The sequence below is a fragment of the Sinohyriopsis cumingii genome, chromosome 9 (assembly GCF_028554795.1).
Source record: "Sinohyriopsis cumingii isolate HCF-2022 chromosome 9, ASM2855479v2, whole genome shotgun sequence".
Lineage (NCBI taxonomy): Eukaryota > Metazoa > Mollusca > Bivalvia > Unionida > Unionidae > Sinohyriopsis > Sinohyriopsis cumingii.
The window spans coordinates 990,848-1,010,738 of record NC_142969.1 but is presented as its reverse complement, the minus strand read 5'-3'; the positions used below and the strand labels follow the sequence as shown (position 1 = coordinate 1,010,738).

The window sequence follows — 19,891 nt, the reverse complement described above, 5'->3', positions numbered from 1 at the left end:
CGTGGAAGTGAAAACCTTCACCATTCCCAAGGGACAGCGATCCATGATCGAAGATCATCTGTTCCAAGGACAGTTACCCAAACGTTTGATCGTTGGTATCGTCGAGAATACAGCCTTCAACGGAGCTGCCGAAAAAAATCCTTTCTACTTTCAACACTTTGGCGTGTCCAAAATCGAAGTCAGTCGCGATGGCAAGACCTTGTGTACCCGACCTTTCGAACCTGACTTTACCAAGAAGAATTACTTGAGATCGTACTTGTCCCTGTACGAAGCCACCGGACAGTTAGGAACCAATACCAGTCACGGTATTACGTACGAGGATTATGCAGGAGGCTACGCTTTGTGGGCTTTCGATTTCACTCCAGACCAAGGCAGCGACGAGGGACATTTCCACCCTATAAAATCCGGCCAGATTCGTGTGGAAATTCAGTTTAAAGACCGAGACCCTGATGAAACGGTGAACGTCATCCTGTATGCAGAATTCGATAATACGATAGAAATCAACAGTTTGAGAGAAGTCATCCTAGATTACTAGAAACCATGGAAGACTGTTATCCCTCTTTACCTAGTGGAGAAACTTTAAAGATGGAATGTGAGGAGACTGTGGAAAAAATGTTGTGTTTTGAAAAAAATTGTTTGATGTTATCATGTTGGATTATTGTTAAAATGTTAGAGTTGTTGTTTAGTGTTAAGTGAATTTTGAATAAAAAATGTTGTGTTTTGAAAAAAAATGCCTTTGTGGTTTGTTTAGCTATAAGAATGTTGGATTGATGCTCTTTCATTTCTTACTATCCCTCGCATGACACTCACTGAACGTTGCGGCTCGAAAACCGTGTGGGAGATGTTTTCCTTCACGTCCGCGCTTTGACTTTAAGAACCGGGGTTGTTTCCAGTCTAACCATCCATTGTCGACTCATCCTCCTACGAAGATGTGCTCCAAACTAGCTAAGTTCAACGAAGCCTACGTGAATTTGCATAGGGTCAGACACAGTCTGATACCGAAGCCAGAAGAAATAGAGAATGTGAGAATGTTAAAAATCACTGAAGACCTGATAGAAGAGCTCTTCAGAGAAGAAATGAACAGGGAAAAAGAAGAATGGACAGAGAAGTACAGACTTCAGAGACAGCAGCAACAGCAGCAACAACAACAACAACAGCAGCAGCAACCTGAAGCTGACAGAGGCTTTGTCGATTGTCGTATCGACACCAAAGAGTTCTTCTTCTCTTTCCGAAGAAGCAGACCTATCGCCAGAAAGTCTATCCTCAGAGGACATCGCATTCTTAGAAACTAAAAAAAGAATGCCATAGCAAACAAAAAAAAACAGCCCTTTTCAGGGCTACCCCAATACTCTAGAAAAGAAATAACGATCGATTTGCCAATGTGTGTAGGTAGAGTAGTGTGAAAATAAACACTAACTCTTTTTTTTTAAAATGTGAGGGTATGTGTTTGTGTGTTTGTGTTTGTAAGTTAGTTAGTTAGTTAGTTGGATTATAGTGGTTTTCGTTCTTTTGAACATGTACCACTTTTTTATTCACGCACTGCGTGATTTTTAATTACTCCTGGGGGAAGGAAAAGGAGCCTCATCCCCCAGGCTTTTATGTACTCAAAGAGTACTTTTTAATTTAGCCACTCAGGTGTAGGACTAACTAGTCCTTAACAACCTGACTGAAAGGCTAATAGACATGAGTGGGAATAGTCACACCACACACTCGTGCTTCTTAGTTGGATTGAAATGCCCCAGGTGTCAAACCAAGCAGTATGTGACTCCCGCCACGAGTGGTCGGCAGCGATGAGGTCACATTAGGACACCCGGTCTTGTGGCATTGACGAAGTGGCCCGCTTTTTTGATATCATCAATTGCCTTTCCCAGTCCGATATTCCGGTAGACAGAGCCTTCCTTTTTTCCACTCTGTTTAGGTGGTGCAGGTTCATCAACTTCATCGCCGCTGGATGATGATACTTCCAGGGCCGCTGCCAGCGTGGAAGTTTCAAATTCTTCAGTGTCGTCTGCCAACATTGCCTGGATTTGGCTGAGTATGTTAGTAGAAATAGCTGTGGAAGCTTGATTTAAAAGTTCAGCCAGATGTTGTTTAAGAGACAAGGAGACGGTTAGGAGTATTTTTTTTTTTTTTTTTTTTTTATTTTATTCATGAATTCCTTATTTATTTTGATTCCCTATCTTATTGGTTTGGAATGAAAACTTGTTTTATGGTTGTTTGTATGTTATTATGGAGTCCTGTTTTAATTAATTCCTATTTTCCTATTTTAATTTTTTGTGGCCTTAATTGGTTTTTATTATTCGGGGTATGAACGGCTGTGTCAGTTTGTGAACCTACGAGACCTAGCAGGCCGTCATAATTCCCAAACAGTGATTTTGTAATATTCGTCCTTAACTGGTTTTTATTATTCGGGCTATGAACGGCTGTGTCAGTCTGTGAACCCACGAGACCGAGCCGGCCGTCATAATTCCCAAACAGTGATTTGTTATATTTTTAACTGGTCTTTGATTTACTTTCTTAGATTTTTTTGAGTAGATTGGATTCGTGTATAAAACTTATGATATTTTTGAATGTTAGATTAATATTGGTCATGATCTAGGTAAGATCAATTTTATGTTTTAGGGGGATGTTTTCCTTCACGTCCGCGCTTTCACTATAAGAACCCACAGTATTCGTCGTTCAAACCATTCTACAAAGAAGATGGCTTCTAACCAAATGGACAAAATACAAACATTGCAAGACGTTTTAGACAACTTAGGAATGATGGAACAGATGTTAATAAGACTCGTTGAAGACCATTATTCCTATAGTCCCCATCGTGTAAAGATGGAAATTAATAACTTAAAAAAGGTAAAGGACAAGATTAGTGGTGTCATGAAAGAGATAAAGGAGGAGAAGGAGGATGAAGAGGAAAGAATAAGAATAAGCAAATGGAACGAAAAAATTGAAAAAGAAGAAGAAAATGAGAAGAGGAAGAAAGAAGAGGAGGAAGAGAAGAAGAAAGAAGAGCAGGAGAAAAAAAAGAAAGAGAAGAAGAGAAAGAATGTAGGAGATAAAATAAGAACTTGGTGGAGAAAAAGAAGAAATTAGAAGCAGAAGAAGAAGAAGAAAACCCAAAGGCCCTTTTCAGGGCCAGCCATATTTCTCGAAAAGAGATAGCCTTTCAATTGCCTACCCCTTTTTTAAATTTAAATTTAAATTTAAAAAAATTTTTAAAAAAAAATAAAAAAATCCCATGTTCAGTTCCCTTGAGGCTATAGTGGCCCAAGACTTTTTTCCCATATTCAATTCCCCTTGAGGCTATAGTGGCCCAAGACTATTTCCCATGTTAAATTCCCCTTGAGGCTATATTTGCCCACGATTTTTCTCCATGTTAAATTTCCATTGAGGCTATATTTGCCCAGGGGTCTCTGTAATGCTAATTCCCATTGAGGCTCTAGTGCCCCACCTTACTACTAATTTAATTTACACACAGGAAAATAATAATGGTTAAGTATCTTTCAAAACAATTTATTGTAAAGTTGATTTTAGTTTCGTAAAATACGTCCTATTAATGCCTACGAGATTCCTAAAATGCTTATCTTAGTTTTCATATAAAATCTCCATATTTTATTATTTTTCATATAAAATCTCCATATTTTATTATTTTTTCAACAATCCTTGACAAACTATTTCAACTGTTTCATAACCACACGTTTAACAACACCATATAAAGCATGTTGGAAAGTAGGGGTGTTGCTATTCAACTTTTTTCGTACAATTTCAAATTGTTTATTTATTGGAACTACCGCTTTAAGTTTTGTCATGGTACCTGTAAGGGTTCCATGTGAAATTATTCGGACTTTTATTTAAACGTTTGTTGAGGAAGTCCTAAGATAGTAATATACTGTGATAACAGGCAAGCTCATAGAGCCTTGTTCAATTAACCTCAGCCAAATAAATCTTGTTATTTACCTTATCTTGACCGCTATATCCTTATAATACCTTATCTTGACCACTATATCCTTATAATACCTTATCTTGACCACTATATCCTTATAATACCTTATCTTGACCACTATATCCTTATAGTACCTTATCTTGACCACTATATCCTTATAATACCTTATCTTGACCACTATATCCTTATAATACCTTATCTTGACCACTATATCCTTATAGTACCTTATCTTGACCACTATATCCTTATAATACCTTATCTTGACCACTATATCCTTATAATACCTTATCTTGACCACTATATCCTTATAGTACCTTATCTTGACCACTATATCCTTATAATACCTTATCTTGACCACTATATCCTTATAGTACCTTATCTTGACCACTATATCCTTATAGTACCTTATCTTGACCACTGTATCCTTATAATACCTTATCTTGACCGCTATATCCTTATGATACCTTATCTTGACCACTATATCCTTATAATACCTTATCTTGACCACTATATCCTTATAATACCTTATCTTGACCGCTATATCCTTATAATACCTTATCTTGACCGCTATATCCTTATAATACCTTATCTTGACCGCTATATCCTTATAATACCTTATCTTGACCACTATATCCTTATAATACCTTATCTTGACCGCTATATCCTTATAATGCCTTATCTTGACCACTATATCCTTATAATACCTTATCTTGACCGCTATATCCTTATAATACCTTATCTTGACCACTATATATATGGTGTTGTAATTAGACATTGATTCAACTTTTAATTTTCCTGATTTATGTAAAGGCATGTATGTCGTGTTGGACTTCATTCCAAACCAGACGGGAGACGAACACATATGGTTTGCTGCTGCTAGCAATGGATCAAACACCAAGACCAATCCAAAGAGAAATTACTATATTTGGGAAAGCGACACATCCGTTCCGAATAACTGGGTATAAATAGAGTTAAATATTTTTGGCGTCCTTCAATTATGTGAATTTATTTGTTATTGTAATTTATTCGCGCAATAAACGTTAATAATTAACTTCATTTCTTAAATCTTGCTCAATTTTTTAAGTGAAAAACATTTTCACAAATTTAATGTTCTGTTCAGTTTGCGAAATTTGTATGCTTTCGAACATTTTGTGATATGCTGTACATTTTCTTACATGCTGGCATGACCTGTCAGCATTGTTTACTCCAAACCTAGTGCCACCTTATCACGTAAAGCTGAATTGACGCTATGAATCTATGGTAATACTTATTCCTACCCTTTGTACAATAAGCTAAGTTACATTTTCCAACCAGTCGCGTTGTCCATTTATATAATAATAATAATAATAATAATAATAATGATCACATTACTGCTACTATTACTGCGATCACTACTACTACTACTACTGCTACTACTACTACTATTACTGCGATTACTACTACTACTGTTGCTATTACTGCTGCAACTGCAACTACTTATGCTACTGCTTCAACTACTACTACTATGTCTTCTACTACTACTGGTACTACTGCTACAGCTGCTACTTCATTATCCCGATCTGTATGAACAAATAATTCTTAACAAAAATAATCTCACTTTCATAGACTACTGTAACTATTGCTGCTGATAATACTACAACTAACCTTCCTCCTCATCCTCCTCTTCTTCTTCTTCTTGTTATTATTATTATTATTATTATTATTATTATTACAGCTATCCGTGTACAGTCAATCTGCCTGGGAAAATAGTTCTGCAACACAAACTTATTATTTGCATCAGTTCCTGAAGACACAACCCGACCTCAACCTCCGCAGCTCTCGCGTACAGGAGGAACTTGTGGTTTGTATCTCATCTATGACAGTTTGTTCAGTTAAGCCCGCATATCACTCTTTTGTAGTGATCACTTTGCGCCCCTACAGTTCTGGGTTCGTTTTCCGTTTTGGCACGTGTACAGACAACTGATAGCCTATTTTATGTTTCTTTGTTTTTTCTTTCAGACTTTCTGCTTTCCTCAACCGCAAAGACCAATTTACTCTAACACGTGACACGTCAATGCATGTTTCTAAAACTGTCGCTATTGCCCTTTTCCGGCTCAAGTCACCAAATCGCCGTTTATGTGTTATCGGCATTGCTTGACTACATCTGTCTGCTTAGGAACAAACAAACAAACATTAAAAAATTAAGAGAATAAGTAAATAAACAAACATGAAGAAAAAACAACAAATAAGCAGCTATAGGACAATGAAACGCATCGGTTGTGATTCTTCTACAACTGTGATAGCTTTATGAGAGACATTGGTCTCAATTCTTCTGCAACTTTGATTGGCAATGATTGGTATTGGTACTGATTCTTGTCCAGCTGTGATTGGATAAAGAAAGGCATTGGTCTTGATTCTTTTACAATGAAGATACTTTGGGTTTTGTTGGTACGATAGCACAGTATTGTTTGACGTACGAGGATTTTCAGTTTCATCTGGTACTCGCTGTAAGGACACGTTCATCTTTACAAAAACAAAGAAGAAAAGCAATATTCTTGTCGCCATACAAAAATAGAGATACGCTGTTACTAATATGCTCAATAAATTTTAAGAGAGATAAACATGCATTGATTTGACAATGATACATTTCAGGGTGTCCTGAAGTTCTGGTTGGACAAAGGGGTTGATGGCTTCTTTGTACGGCAAAGTGCATACCTTTTCGAGGACTACGACCTCAGGAACGAAACAACTGACCCTAAATTTGGCAACAACAGCAACACGGTAAGTCTTTATTTTAAGCTTATTGTAGGAAGAGGTCACAAAGAATTGTAAAATAACGATAATAAATATCACAATTTTTACGATTATATCATCTTAAAACAAATATAATAAAAGAGGGAGAAGCAACAAGCTTTGTAAAATGCAGCGAATATTTTTTCCCTAGAATACAAAGTGAGAAATGTGAAAAGAACTTACGATACTGCGAATGAAATCCCAAATAATCCTAGAATTACAGACACATGTTCAAATGATTAATGTTCTGGATAAACTTTAATGTAAATCCAAATTAGATCCAACGCAGCAAGTGTTGATGTGCATATGGTGACCCGTGTCGTGATGCATCAACAGTCTTTTGTTGAATCACACTAATACAATCTAAAAACAAATCCTTATTTGAAACTTAGCTATATTTCAACAAATCTCCTTTCCCACGAATGCTATTTTTGTAGTGCACTTTGTATTTCCAGTGAATAAATAATTTGAATAAACACAATTCCAACCCAAATGAATACTGGACACAAAAATAATACAATTGATTATGCTAAGAACTTAAAGCACAAATGAGATTCAGTCACAAATGAATAATTTTTAGAAAAACAAGATTATATAGTCCTCTACTTGACATCAGGTCACAATTAGCATTTTCTAAAGAAACCTATGACATAATAGAAAATAACCTTCTTTAAGGTTCCTACAGTTTACTAGATAAAATCTCAGTTATAATTAGAAAGTTTATCACATGATTATAATATAAAATGTGGTAAAGACAATACAAAATGTGGTAAAGACAATACAATGGTAAAGACAATACAAAATGTGGTAAACACAATACAATGGTAAAGACAATACAAAATGTGGTCAAGACAATACAAAATGTGGTAAAGACAATACAATGGTAAAGACAATACAAAATGTGGTAAACACAATACAGTGGTAAAGACAATACAAAATGTAGTAGACACAATGTCCTTGACACAGGAAAATATAATCATCCTAATAGTTATCTATACTCATGGAGAAAACATTTTTCCTATGTATTAGTTGTTTAGAGAAGTAACAAAATCAATGATGCAATTCAAGTAGAAAATGAACTTGATTTTGGACACGATCAGGTTCGAAATACAATTATCCATCACCAGAAACATATAATGAAATAAACAAATAATAATAAAACTAGCTAACAAGCAATGGAAATGAAATATACAAAACACAATGTACAACAAAACTAGAGGTCAGTGTCACTCTGTTGTCTAGACTGGTATTTATCGCACTGTACAGTGGTTTAATGACAGTACAGTAGTAAGCCAGAGTACAGTACAGGGCTATATGGTTGCTAATTTTATTTTTGGGGTTTGAGTCAATCCTCTTAAACAACGCCCGTTAAGGTGCGTTGCCAAAAGAGTCTTCGCTATTTTGGAAATAACTCATTTCGTAATAGTGGAAGATTCGGGTGAAGGAAAATTAATGATGGACATGACCGGAAATTGGTTCTTGAAAGTAAATTAAAGCCATATTTATCCCACCTTTATACTGATGAAGATAGTTATAATTGTTGATATGATAATTAAACAACAAAAAGTGGAAGACAACCCTTTATAACATTTGCAACGTATGTGCCTGTTTTCTCAACAGGACGACTACAGCCTCTATGTCCACAACTACACATTTGGATTACCGGAATCGAAAGATATGCTTGCAAGATGGCGGTCTTTGCTAGACGAATACAATGGAACTGAAAGGCAAGTAATACGACTGTTTCATGCTAAGCTTCTGAGAAAATTATGTTGCATTGAAAATTACAGATTTGATGTTGCAATCTATCATAATAGATAATTATACTGATTACAACTGACGGAGGTCTTCCGTAATGCAGTAATAATTGTTGTCACACTGGTAGCTGATTGTTTCTTGCTACGGCTTTTACAGTTTAGTCCGTACCGTCTGAACACCTTTCGATGGAGGGCACTGATTGTTCGCACCATTTTGACGTTCGCAAAAACGTTGTGTTAGGACGTTGCATACACAATTTGGAGTTTTGATTGCCACGGTCCTCTTTCTGTAGGACATTTCAGAAATGCGTTTTTATTATTATAAGTATTTTCATTCAATGATCACAGTAATCACATTTAACTCGCGAACTGTGTCTGTCATGATGTGAATGTCAACACTTCTAAATATTTTTCAGTTTCCTCAACGTTGGTGCATATTGTTTGGAAACCCTCATTTGGCAGGCGTTACAAAAATAATAGTAGATTATTCGGTATGGAGATGCTTTGTACTAGTTCATGCACCATCCATTTTCGACCTGCGAAATAAACAAATTCTTCATTCAACATTCATTTTATAAAGAATACAATGGCATGGGAAGAACAACAATATTGACCTATAAAAGTTAGAGAAAGGAGAGTGTACAGTAATCAAAGAATGTATGAGTTTGTATGGATGGTGTACAGTATCATATACAGTAAGAGGAAAATGTGTTTAATTGCATTATGGTGCACATTATCATGTACAGTAGGAGTAAAATGTGAACAGTTGTATGGATGGTGTATAGTATGATGTACAGTAAGAAAAATGTGTACAGTTGTATAGATGGTATACAGTATCAAGTGCAATAATCATAAAACGTGGGCATTTGTGTGGAGTGTGTCTAGTATCATGAACAGTAATCGGTAAATGTATGCAGTGTTATGTAGTGTGTACAGTATCCTGAACAGTAATCGGAAAATGTATGCAGTTGTATGGATGGTGTACAGTATTATGAACAGTAATCGGAAAATGTATGCAGTTTTATGGATGGTGTACATGTTTATACGTCTTTGAGAAAGATGGAACAAAAATATAACATTCACATTTTGCAAGAAACTCAAACAATATTCGTCCATAACTTAGAAAATTTTGATTGTGTCCCTTTAAATATTCTTCTAATTTGTAAATAAAAAGAATTTCGTTTTTATGTAAGTAGAATTCCTGACATACATGTAAATATAATTCATATAGTTTTTGTATAAAAAGAGTTCTTATCTATTTGCCTGTAGCTATAATTTCGCAACATTAGTGCATACTGGCTTACCTGTAGCGATAAATTCGCAAAATTAGTGCATAATGGCTTGCCTGTAGCTATAAATTCGCCACATTAGTGCATAATGGCTTGCCTTTAGCTATAAATTCGCCACATTAGTGCATAATAGCTTGCCTGTAGCTATAAATTCGCAAAATTAGTGCATAATGGCTTTCTGGAACACTTTAAGATGTTTTATTAATATGTATAGTAGTGTATTGTAGCTTTCTGGGTCACTAATTAATATTATAAATTCGTAAATTAGTGTATTGTGACTTTCTGGGACACTAATTAATACTATAAATTTGTAAATTAGTGTATTGTGGCTTACAGGGACACTAATTAATGCTATAAATTCGTAAATTAGTGTATTGTGGCTTTCTGGGATAATTCAGTTCATATTAGTCCATAAATTAATGCCATTTAGCTTTTTGGGACAGTTTAAGCCATATTATAAATCCTTACATTAGTATATTGCTGATCTCTGGGACACTTTCATCCGAATCAATCCATACATTAATGCAGTATGGTATTCTGGGACACTTTCCTCCATATCAATCCATACATTAATGCAGTATGCTTTCTGGGACTCTTAAATTCATCTATGGATTAGATACGTTTGTATATTTCCACAGCCCTGAGTTTGTTTGGTAGAAAATACGTTTGCATTCTTCTACCGGCCTAAATATTTTTGGTTAGATATACATTTGCCTTTTTCTACAGGCCTGAATTTGTTTTGGTCGGAGATAGTGAAACTTTATTTTCATTCTTTACACAATCTCATCTACTGAATTCATTAGTTTGTAATCCAAATCTTTATGTTAATAACCAGAGTGATCAACTCAATCGTTTTGTATGATTCAAGATTTATGTAATACTTTCAAATAAACATATTCCTGATGTTACTTCATCGTGAAATACGATACAAATACAATAAGTTCGTCTGAAAATGTAAATTTGATGTGGTCTTTTCTGCGCGTGACGCAAATATTTCGGACTTTGATTGGCCACCCTTGAATGCAATCACAATGCTGACGTCAAAGCTGTAAGTAACTTAAAAAGATCTTGCAATTATTACATTTGCTTCACATCAATTAAACCCAGCTTTAGGCGTTTGTAATTTGAAATCACATCAATGAAACCCAGTTTTAGGTCTCTGTAATATCAATTCACATCCATGAAACCCAGCTTTAGGTGTCTGTAATTTCAATTCACATCAATAAAACCCAGCTTTATGTGTTTGCAATTTCAATTCACATCAATAAAACCTAGCTTTATGTGTATGCAGTTTCAATTCACATCAATGAAACCCATCTACAGGTGTTTCTAATTTCAGTTTACGTTAATGAAACAAAGCTTCAGGTGTTTGTAATTTCAATTCACATCAATGAAACCCATCTTCAGGTGTTTCTAATTTCAATTTACGTTGATGAAACACAGTTTCAGCTGTTTCTAACTCTGGGCAAGTTGCGATGATGTAGCCGTAAGTAATACAGGGATTTTAGTTTTGCGGCCATAGGATTTTCGTTAACATTTCCTAACATATATAATTGGTGTCTTTTTCAGCATTTCTGTATATGCCTATATTTTGGTGTCTTTTTCAGCATTTCTGTACATACCTATATTGTGTGTGTACCTATATTTGGTGTCTTTTTCAACATTTCTAAACATACCTATATTTGGTATATTTTTCCGTTCACGGAATGAACCTTGATGCTGAGGGTCGCTGGATAGGTCCATAGTGGAGGCATTAGCGAGCATGGCCGAAATTCGATCATTCGTTGATTTAACAGAGCGAACGGTTGCTGACAAGATTTGTAATTTTTACTCTCAGCAGACGAATCGGTTGTTGCGGAAATTTGATGCAAGACTGCTTATTAAATTAATCATTAGAACTAAACTAGACATCGGTCTTCCCTGTTATCACCGTTTTTGTAATATAAAACGAAACAAAAGAACTGTAGCGTACGCAGTTAATAATGTCCAGCTTCAATGATAGCTGTACGATTACATGTATTTGATATTTGAAAAGAATAGACTAACATGGAGTAACTAGCGTAAATGGAAATATATTTTCAAATTTTGAGATATTTGTTAAATCGCATTGTATTTGCAAAAAAATTTGACCGTCTGTCTTTCAGTTGTTTTAATTCTTAAAATTATAAATTGACTTTTCGGCAGGATTTTAATAGCAGACATCAAAAGCGACATAAACCACGTGATGCGTTACTATGGCACTGGACGTGATGGGGTTCATCTGTCGCTGAACCAGTTATTCCTGGAGATAAATACAAGTTGTGACGGAAACTGCATCAGTCAGCACGTGAATAACTGGATGAGTCGTCTGCCTGATGGGAAATGGTCAAACTGGATGGTTAGTTCTCTCTCTCTCTCTCTCTCTCTCTCTCTGGAGGTTGTGTTGATATGGCAGTATGTTAGATTTTCGTCCAAGATACATTCCGTATTGCCCTTCTTACGTACCAATCGTTCCATTCCGTATTGCCCTTCTTACGTACCAATCGTTCCATTCCGTATTGCCTTTCTTACTGACCTTTTGTTCCATACCGTATTGCCCTTCTTCCTCACCTTTTGTTCCATTCCGTGTTACACTTTTGTTTTTAACCGTTCTCCGTTCGGTCTTATAGTGTGTGTGTGTGTGTGTGTGTGTGTGTGTGTGTGTGTGGGTCTAATCTGACAATTCAAAATAAACACCCCATATCATTACCCTTCCCTTTTGACCAAACTCTTTATTAGGCCATAGATTCCATCACATATTACCTCTAAGGTCCGTTTAACATAAAAATTCCAATACCGACGTTTTGAGGTCAACAGGAACACTGTTACTAAGTCACCTCCCAAATGAGTTCAGTCACTCGTAACACTGCATCGGTCTGAGGCTATTCATTTAAACTTTCCATAGGATTTCCTACAAGCTGAAGTAGTATAAGATTCCTAATGTTAACTAGAAAAAATAATTTTAATGAAGAACACGGTAAACATAGTGTCCTTCACTCAGGCAAATATAATAATCCTAATAGTTAACTCATACACATAGAAAATGCTGTGGCTATGTATTAGTTTTTTTTTTTTTTAAATACAGAATTGACAAAATCAATGATTCAGGTCAAGTAGAAAATGAATTTGATTTTGGACAAGGTCATGCCCGACATACACTGTTACTTTATCAATAGCATATAATTATTTTTTTTTTTAAAAAACACACAAAAATACCTAACAAACAATGTAAATTCAATAATAATAATAATAATAATAATAATAATTGTTTCGACTATTTTGTTGGCATAGAAATTGTAGATGTTTACATTTATTGCACCAAGTGTCAAACTCTCACCAACTGACGCTGAGAGACACACAAAATGATGTATAGTTTAGAGAAAAGCGTACTTTTAGTATATCACTGGTAATATCGACTGTCTTAAGAAAATTTCCTTATTCGAACCAATGGCCTGTATAATGCTAGAGTCATTTCACAGACCAGCTGGTCGGTATCAACATCATTTGTGATACATTTGTATATTTCATAGGTTGGAGACGAGAACACTAAAAGACTTGCCAATCGAATTAATTCCACAAGTTATATTAGGGCCCTGTCAATGTTGATGCTACTGTTACCAGGGACGCCACTCTGGTACTATGGCGACGAGGTCAACATGATAGATAACTCTAATATAACTGGAGTCGAACCAGGGAGCCGGAACCAGTTGATGAGGGGACTGATGTATTGGAATAATGGAACTAGTGGCGGATTTCAAAACTGCGTCAGTAATTCAAGCTGCAACGGCACTTGGATGAGTCCAAATGATGGCCACATAAATAATAATGTGCAAGTGAGTTGAATAAATTCTTAAATTGTTTCTTGAAAATTAAAGGAATATACATGTTAATCCTGTACAAATAAACATGTTTATCATGCACAAAAAGACATGTTTATTATGTACCAATAGACATGATTATTATGTACCAATAGACATGATTATTATGTACCAATAGACATGATTATTATGTACCAATAGACATGATTATTATGTACCAATAGACATGATTATTATGCGCAAAAACATGTCTAGCATGTACCAATATACCTGTTTATAATGTACCAATAGACGTGTTTATCATGTACAACTAGACAGATTTATCATGTACCAATAGACATCATGTATCCTGTACAAAAATACATGTTTAGCATGTATAAATATACCTGTTTGTTATGTACTAGTGCAAATTGATTATATGTACAAACATCTTTATTATGTACCAATACACAAATTTATCATGTACAAATAAACTTGTTTATCATGTACAAACAGACATGTTTATCATGTACAAACAGACATGTTTATCATGTACAAATAGTCATGTTTATCATGTACAAACAGATATGTTGATCATTTACAAATAGTCATGTCGATCATGTACAAATAAACATGTTTATCATGTACAAATATACATTTTGATCATGTACAAATAATCATGTATATCATGTACAAACAGACATGTTTATCATGTACAAACAGGCATGTTTATCATGTACAAATAGTCATGTTTATCATGTATAAATAGTCATCTTTGTCATGTACAAACAGTCATGTTCATTATGTACAAATATACATTTTGATCATGTACAAACATACACGTTTACCATGTACAAACAGTCATGTTTATCTTGTACAAACAGACATGTTTGTCATGTGCAAAATATTATAAGCAGAGCCAATTCTGAAAGATATTTGTTTCAAATTTATTTTTGAAATATTATGCAATAAAATAGTTATGGATGTTTGTTTTATTAGTTCGCATGATGACTTTGGATCGTTGTACTGGATATATGTACCATGGATATATGTACATATATATACCATGGATATATGTACCATGGATATATGTACCATGGATACATGTACTATGTATCAATGAGCATGCTGTTCTTGTCACAAAAACATTTTCTAATCACAAACAAGCCAAGAATCCGAGCCAGCATTTTAATTTTGGGAATGCATTTCACTTCAATAAAGTTTTGTTTCATATTTCTGTTTTAAAATTCATTGATAGACCACTTCATTTCACAATTAGTGCACTTACTTTGGACCAACGTTGGCAGGTAATCGCATAATCAGCGTTGTGATCTGACATTAGTCAAACGTCGGACCATTCTTCAACTGCGGACGACGCGATAAAATAACTATTGGACCAACGTTGTCCAGCAGTTGTAATTTCGACGTTGGGAAAAAAACTAGGTGGACTAACGTTTTTATGCCAATGTTCGAATATATGCCAAGTTTTTCAAAGATTATTTTTTTTTTAGATATACGATAAATCACGTGATGCCCCATGAAACTACATCTGTAGAACCCTTACATGAAGAAGAGTACTTATTCGAAAGGTTCATTAAGTTGTTTTGGTTTCTATACTGTTACTGATATAATTTTCATATTATATCATTTAAGTAGATTTATTTTTCATGAATTAATGATTTGTTTATTCACATATATCTCACAGATTTAGATTCCGCACTTAAATGAAAAAATATTTTCGCGGACACCAGACGGCATGGTTTTATTTACGCGTGGCATGGTCGAGATAGTTAAGTGTAACCGATTACATAGTAGTTATTTAATTAGATCTATGACTTTTTTAATGAATCGTTGTTTCTTTTGAGCACGAAAACAAGTGGGATAGAATCTTTATTTAGAGCAATGCACCCATCGTTGTACGTATAAAACGTCACGTTACATCACATATGACTGTCAAACACGAGTTTTCTCACTGGCCTTCCACTGTGCCAATGTTGGCTAAATGGATATCAAGTCACTTGATTTTAACGTCAGCCGAACATGGCTAAATGAATTCGGCTCAGCGCAATTTTGCTGACTGGCCATCGGTTGGGTCAAAATGTCTGACCAATAATAGCCTGACTAATCATGTCTGACCAATGATGGACTGACAAATCATGGACTGACCAATGATGGACTGACTAATAATGTCTGACCAATAATAGCCTGACTAATCATGTCTGACCAATGATGGACTGACAAATCATGGACTGACCAATGATGGACTGACTAATAATGTCTGACCAATAATGGACTGACTAATAATGTCTGACCAATAATGGACTAACTAATAATGTCTGACCAGTAATGGACTGACTAATAATGTCTGACCAGTAATGGACTGACTAATAATGTCTGACCAATAATGGACTGACTAATAATGTCTGACCAGTAATGGACTGACTAATAATGTCTGACCAGTAATGGACTGACTAATAATGTCTGACCAGTAATGGACTGACTAATAATTTCTGACCAATAATGGACTGACTAATAATGTCTGACCAATAATGGACTGACTAATAATGTCTGACCAGTAATGGACTGCTAATAATGTCTGACCAGTAATGGACTGACTAATAATGTCTGACCAATAATGGACTGCTAATAATGTCGGATCAATAATGGCCTGACTAATCATCATAAAACTGAGACATTGGTTTGACGTTGATTTAGCAATGATCACCGTTGGGTCAACTGAGCATCAGTGAGCAAAATGTTGTTGGATCCACGTCATTTATCCACGTTATGGCGTCGTAGTAGAAAAGGTTGGTACAGTGTTGGCCAACGTGAATGTGGTATGTAATTTATATCTTTTATACTGTTAACTTCCATCAATTCTAATTTGAAAAGATTCTATGGTATTATACAATACAATACTTGGTTTACTTCTAATGAAGTGTGTAGTGACTGAGAAAAATATTAATTCATGAATATCTTGGAAATTTATATGTTCTGTCCTGGAAATTTGGAAATTGCTGTTATCACTAGTGCTAAATGGAAATTGTCTTGTGGAATAGCGTGTAGACTGATGAATCAACCACTCTGACTGGTATGTGAAGGAGCCTTCATTTGCAATTGCATTATTATGTTTGATTAATCTGCCGAGGATTGGGGGTGTTTGACAAAGATTGAAGAAACCAGTCTGGCATAACATATTTCTGGTTGTTGCAGTCTTTGCGATAGCTCTTGGGAGAGTTTTAATTTTGTAGCCAGTGATGTGTACAGGCTGTGTTGCGAACAGTGTTCGTTCCACACAATATCACGAATTTTATGATACCTGTAGCTATGTTAATTTTCAGGTCAGAATCATAAAATGTAGCTAAACGTACTTAATTCGTTTCAAACTAAGTATTTAGGTATATTTAATGAAGCTGACCTGAAAATTTACTGGGCTACAGATAGGATAAAATTCACTATGTTGTGTGGAACTAACTAGTTTCAAGCATAATACCACTTCGTGTGTGCGTGTGAGTCTGATTCTCTCAAAATATTTTACTTGGTGTGTTGTGAAAGTTGGAGAGATATTTGGTTGCTTTATGGGTGATTTTTATATATCTAGTGTTGTTGCCTTTTTTATTTTATAACATCCCCGTCAGGCACAGCAGAATACATCAAGGGTTTGTTCTTTTTAAAAGTAGCTCCTAACACGTGGACACCATGACGGAGACGACCGATTGAGACAACCAGACTGAGACAGGAAAAGTAAGGTTAGCAAAACTGCTCGATTTCCCTGTCGCTTGGGTGAAAAAACATGGGTACATACACATCCACTCACCGACCATGAGACAAAGGTACTAATATCTACCAACACTAATACGTACATATAGACATACATACAAACAAACACTTGTAGCAGACGCAATTTTAAAGCAAGATGTCATCAGCTAAATTTTGTTTTGGTTTCTGCAGATGTTGAATGAATCAGGCGGATCGCTGATAACATTCCTGCGTAGCTTGACTACATTACGTCAGCAGCCGTCGTTTGAACATGGCTATTACACACGTGTCCACTCCAGTGCAAATGTATTTGCGTTTATAAGAGAGTTTGACGGGGAGAAGGGGTAAGGATGCAAAATTGTTACAGACACAGTACTCTCCCTTGCTCTCTCTCTATCTCTCTCTCTCTCTCTCTCTCTCACACACACACACACACACGCACGTACAAATATTTATAAGCGTCAAGTTATGAAGCTTCATTTTGCAATTGAAGTGTTATAAATGAAATGGACTTACATCAAAAGTCATGTTTCTTTGATTTTCTATGGTTGTTAGGACATGTTTCTTTGATTTTCTATGGTTGTTAGGACATGTTTTGATTTAGTTATCCCATCTTATCAGCAAACACATAGTTAACATTGTTAACGCATATAGCATTTTGTAAAGGAAAGGTGGTTCTAGCGTTTTAAGATGCGATGCAATTCTTTTTACAAAGAAGGTAACATTTAATACGATATTCTAGATACCTCGTCGCCATCAACTTTGGTAGCAGCGAAGTGAGTGGCGACTTTACCGGTTCCCATAACACCGTTCAGGACAAGGGTGCAGTAGAGATCGATTCCGAATTTGTCTATTCATCTGAAGCGGAGGTCAATCCGAAATCTCTCAAATTGAAGCCGTATAACGGGATTGTGGTGTCCTGGGGCTACATGGCCAAGGAACTGTAACTTTCACAGCAAATCCCTTCATGAGAAAAGATTTAAACAAAACATTATAAAGATAGAATTTTGTTTATCAACCTGTATATTATATTTATCGATAAATTCAAAGTTTCTATATTTTCTAGTTTAATTCTTAGATACATTGCTTATCATTACGTAATAACGCTAAATAACATTCTAAAATAATTGTGCACACCATTGATTGGGGTTTTCATCTTTTGATCATTGGTTGTTGTGCCCTGTGCACAGGATGATTTTAATAGAACAAAGCACCTGATATTACCACTGTTTTAATGTCCGATTTTGTTGACTAATATTAATCTGGCAGTCAAATTTAAATCAGGCGTGATAAACGTTGGAAATCTTTCTTATTGACCAAGATGAGTCGTATGTAAACCGGTGGCAAATTCCATTATGTAATAAAATAATTTAAATAAAATCTCTTTTGGACATTTTGTATATATTTCTTACAATCCTCCTTTGTGATCCATTTTCTATCTGCAGTTGAAAAAGTCTGAATAGAATAAAATCAATTTTTTTAAATCTGCTTTCTGGCGTTCTGCATGTCTTTTGTAAGATTGGTATATATATATATATATATATATATATATATATATATATATATATATATATATATGCCATAAACTGACAAAGAACAGTGCGAAACTAGTATCTAACTAGTCTGAGCGCTTTCGACTCTTTAATGAGTATTTTTCAAAGGCAAATACAAAACATTGACAAGACATACAAATAGAACAGAAAAACGGTAATGTTTGCTAAACTTTACAATTCTGTTTCTACAGGAATTAAACCTTTTAACTTTATTATGTTTCAGCTATTTCTGATACTGGAAAATATTTGTACTGATATAGAAATTGATGAGCCATAACGACATCTGTTATTTTATGTAAATTTATGTAAGCGCAAATTATATACCAGATATTTCATTGTTATATTAGACAAAGGCTATTAACCAAATTAAGAGAATTATTTAATAGAAAATGTGTCAGCTGCAAAAGATTATTTTGTTTGCGCACACCCACACCCACACACACACACACATATATATATATATATATATATATATATATATATATATATATATATATATATATCATCTAGACCCAATACAGTTTAATAAACAATGAATATATTTCAACTTTTTTATATTAGGATTACAAGCCCATTAAAATATATTCACACTGAACACAAAAAGTATTATAACAAGAAAAAGAACATATCCATTGTGATTCCTTTCCCGAAGGTATATGTGATCCTAGAATTTGACGTGGACAATATATATGATTACCTGCCACCAGTACCAGGATTAGACACAAGTTCCTGCATTTGATCAGACCTCAGTACCGGTATTTGAGATCACCCATCTGATGGTATACAGTCAGTGGTTATTCTGTGTTCTTCAACCACTGGTACGATCGATACATGGTAAGTGTTTTAGTACGGTGGGTAAAGTTTATTACAATTTAGAAGACGAACAGAAAACTCAAAATTGGTAAATAATTTCTGCTTCCCTAACGTATGTACAACATAAAGTGAAGTTAAGTTGAATAACTAACGCTGTGTATATTGTATAATTTTCCAAATATCAGATACAATT

The 19,891-nt window shown here is 34.9% G+C and overlaps 1 protein-coding gene across 1 annotated transcript in view; it reads left to right on the top strand.

Annotated features, from left to right (window-relative positions):
• LOC149791156 (amino acid transporter heavy chain SLC3A1-like) overlaps positions 1 to 18,723 on the top strand; it is a 69,955-nt gene extending 51,232 nt beyond the window's left edge. The window contains exons 5-12 of the mRNA XM_089969603.1: positions 4,751 to 4,899; positions 5,655 to 5,780; positions 6,572 to 6,700; positions 8,333 to 8,439; positions 11,943 to 12,135; positions 13,307 to 13,609; positions 17,525 to 17,676; positions 18,075 to 18,723. Coding sequence (XP_089825729.1) covers positions 4,751 to 4,899; positions 5,655 to 5,780; positions 6,572 to 6,700; positions 8,333 to 8,439; positions 11,943 to 12,135; positions 13,307 to 13,609; positions 17,525 to 17,676; positions 18,075 to 18,279 — 1,364 coding nt within the window. The 3' untranslated portion in view covers positions 18,280 to 18,723. The remainder of the gene's footprint in view (positions 1 to 4,750; positions 4,900 to 5,654; positions 5,781 to 6,571; positions 6,701 to 8,332; positions 8,440 to 11,942; positions 12,136 to 13,306; positions 13,610 to 17,524; positions 17,677 to 18,074) is intronic.
• The last annotated feature ends 1,168 nt before the right edge of the window (positions 18,724 to 19,891 follow it).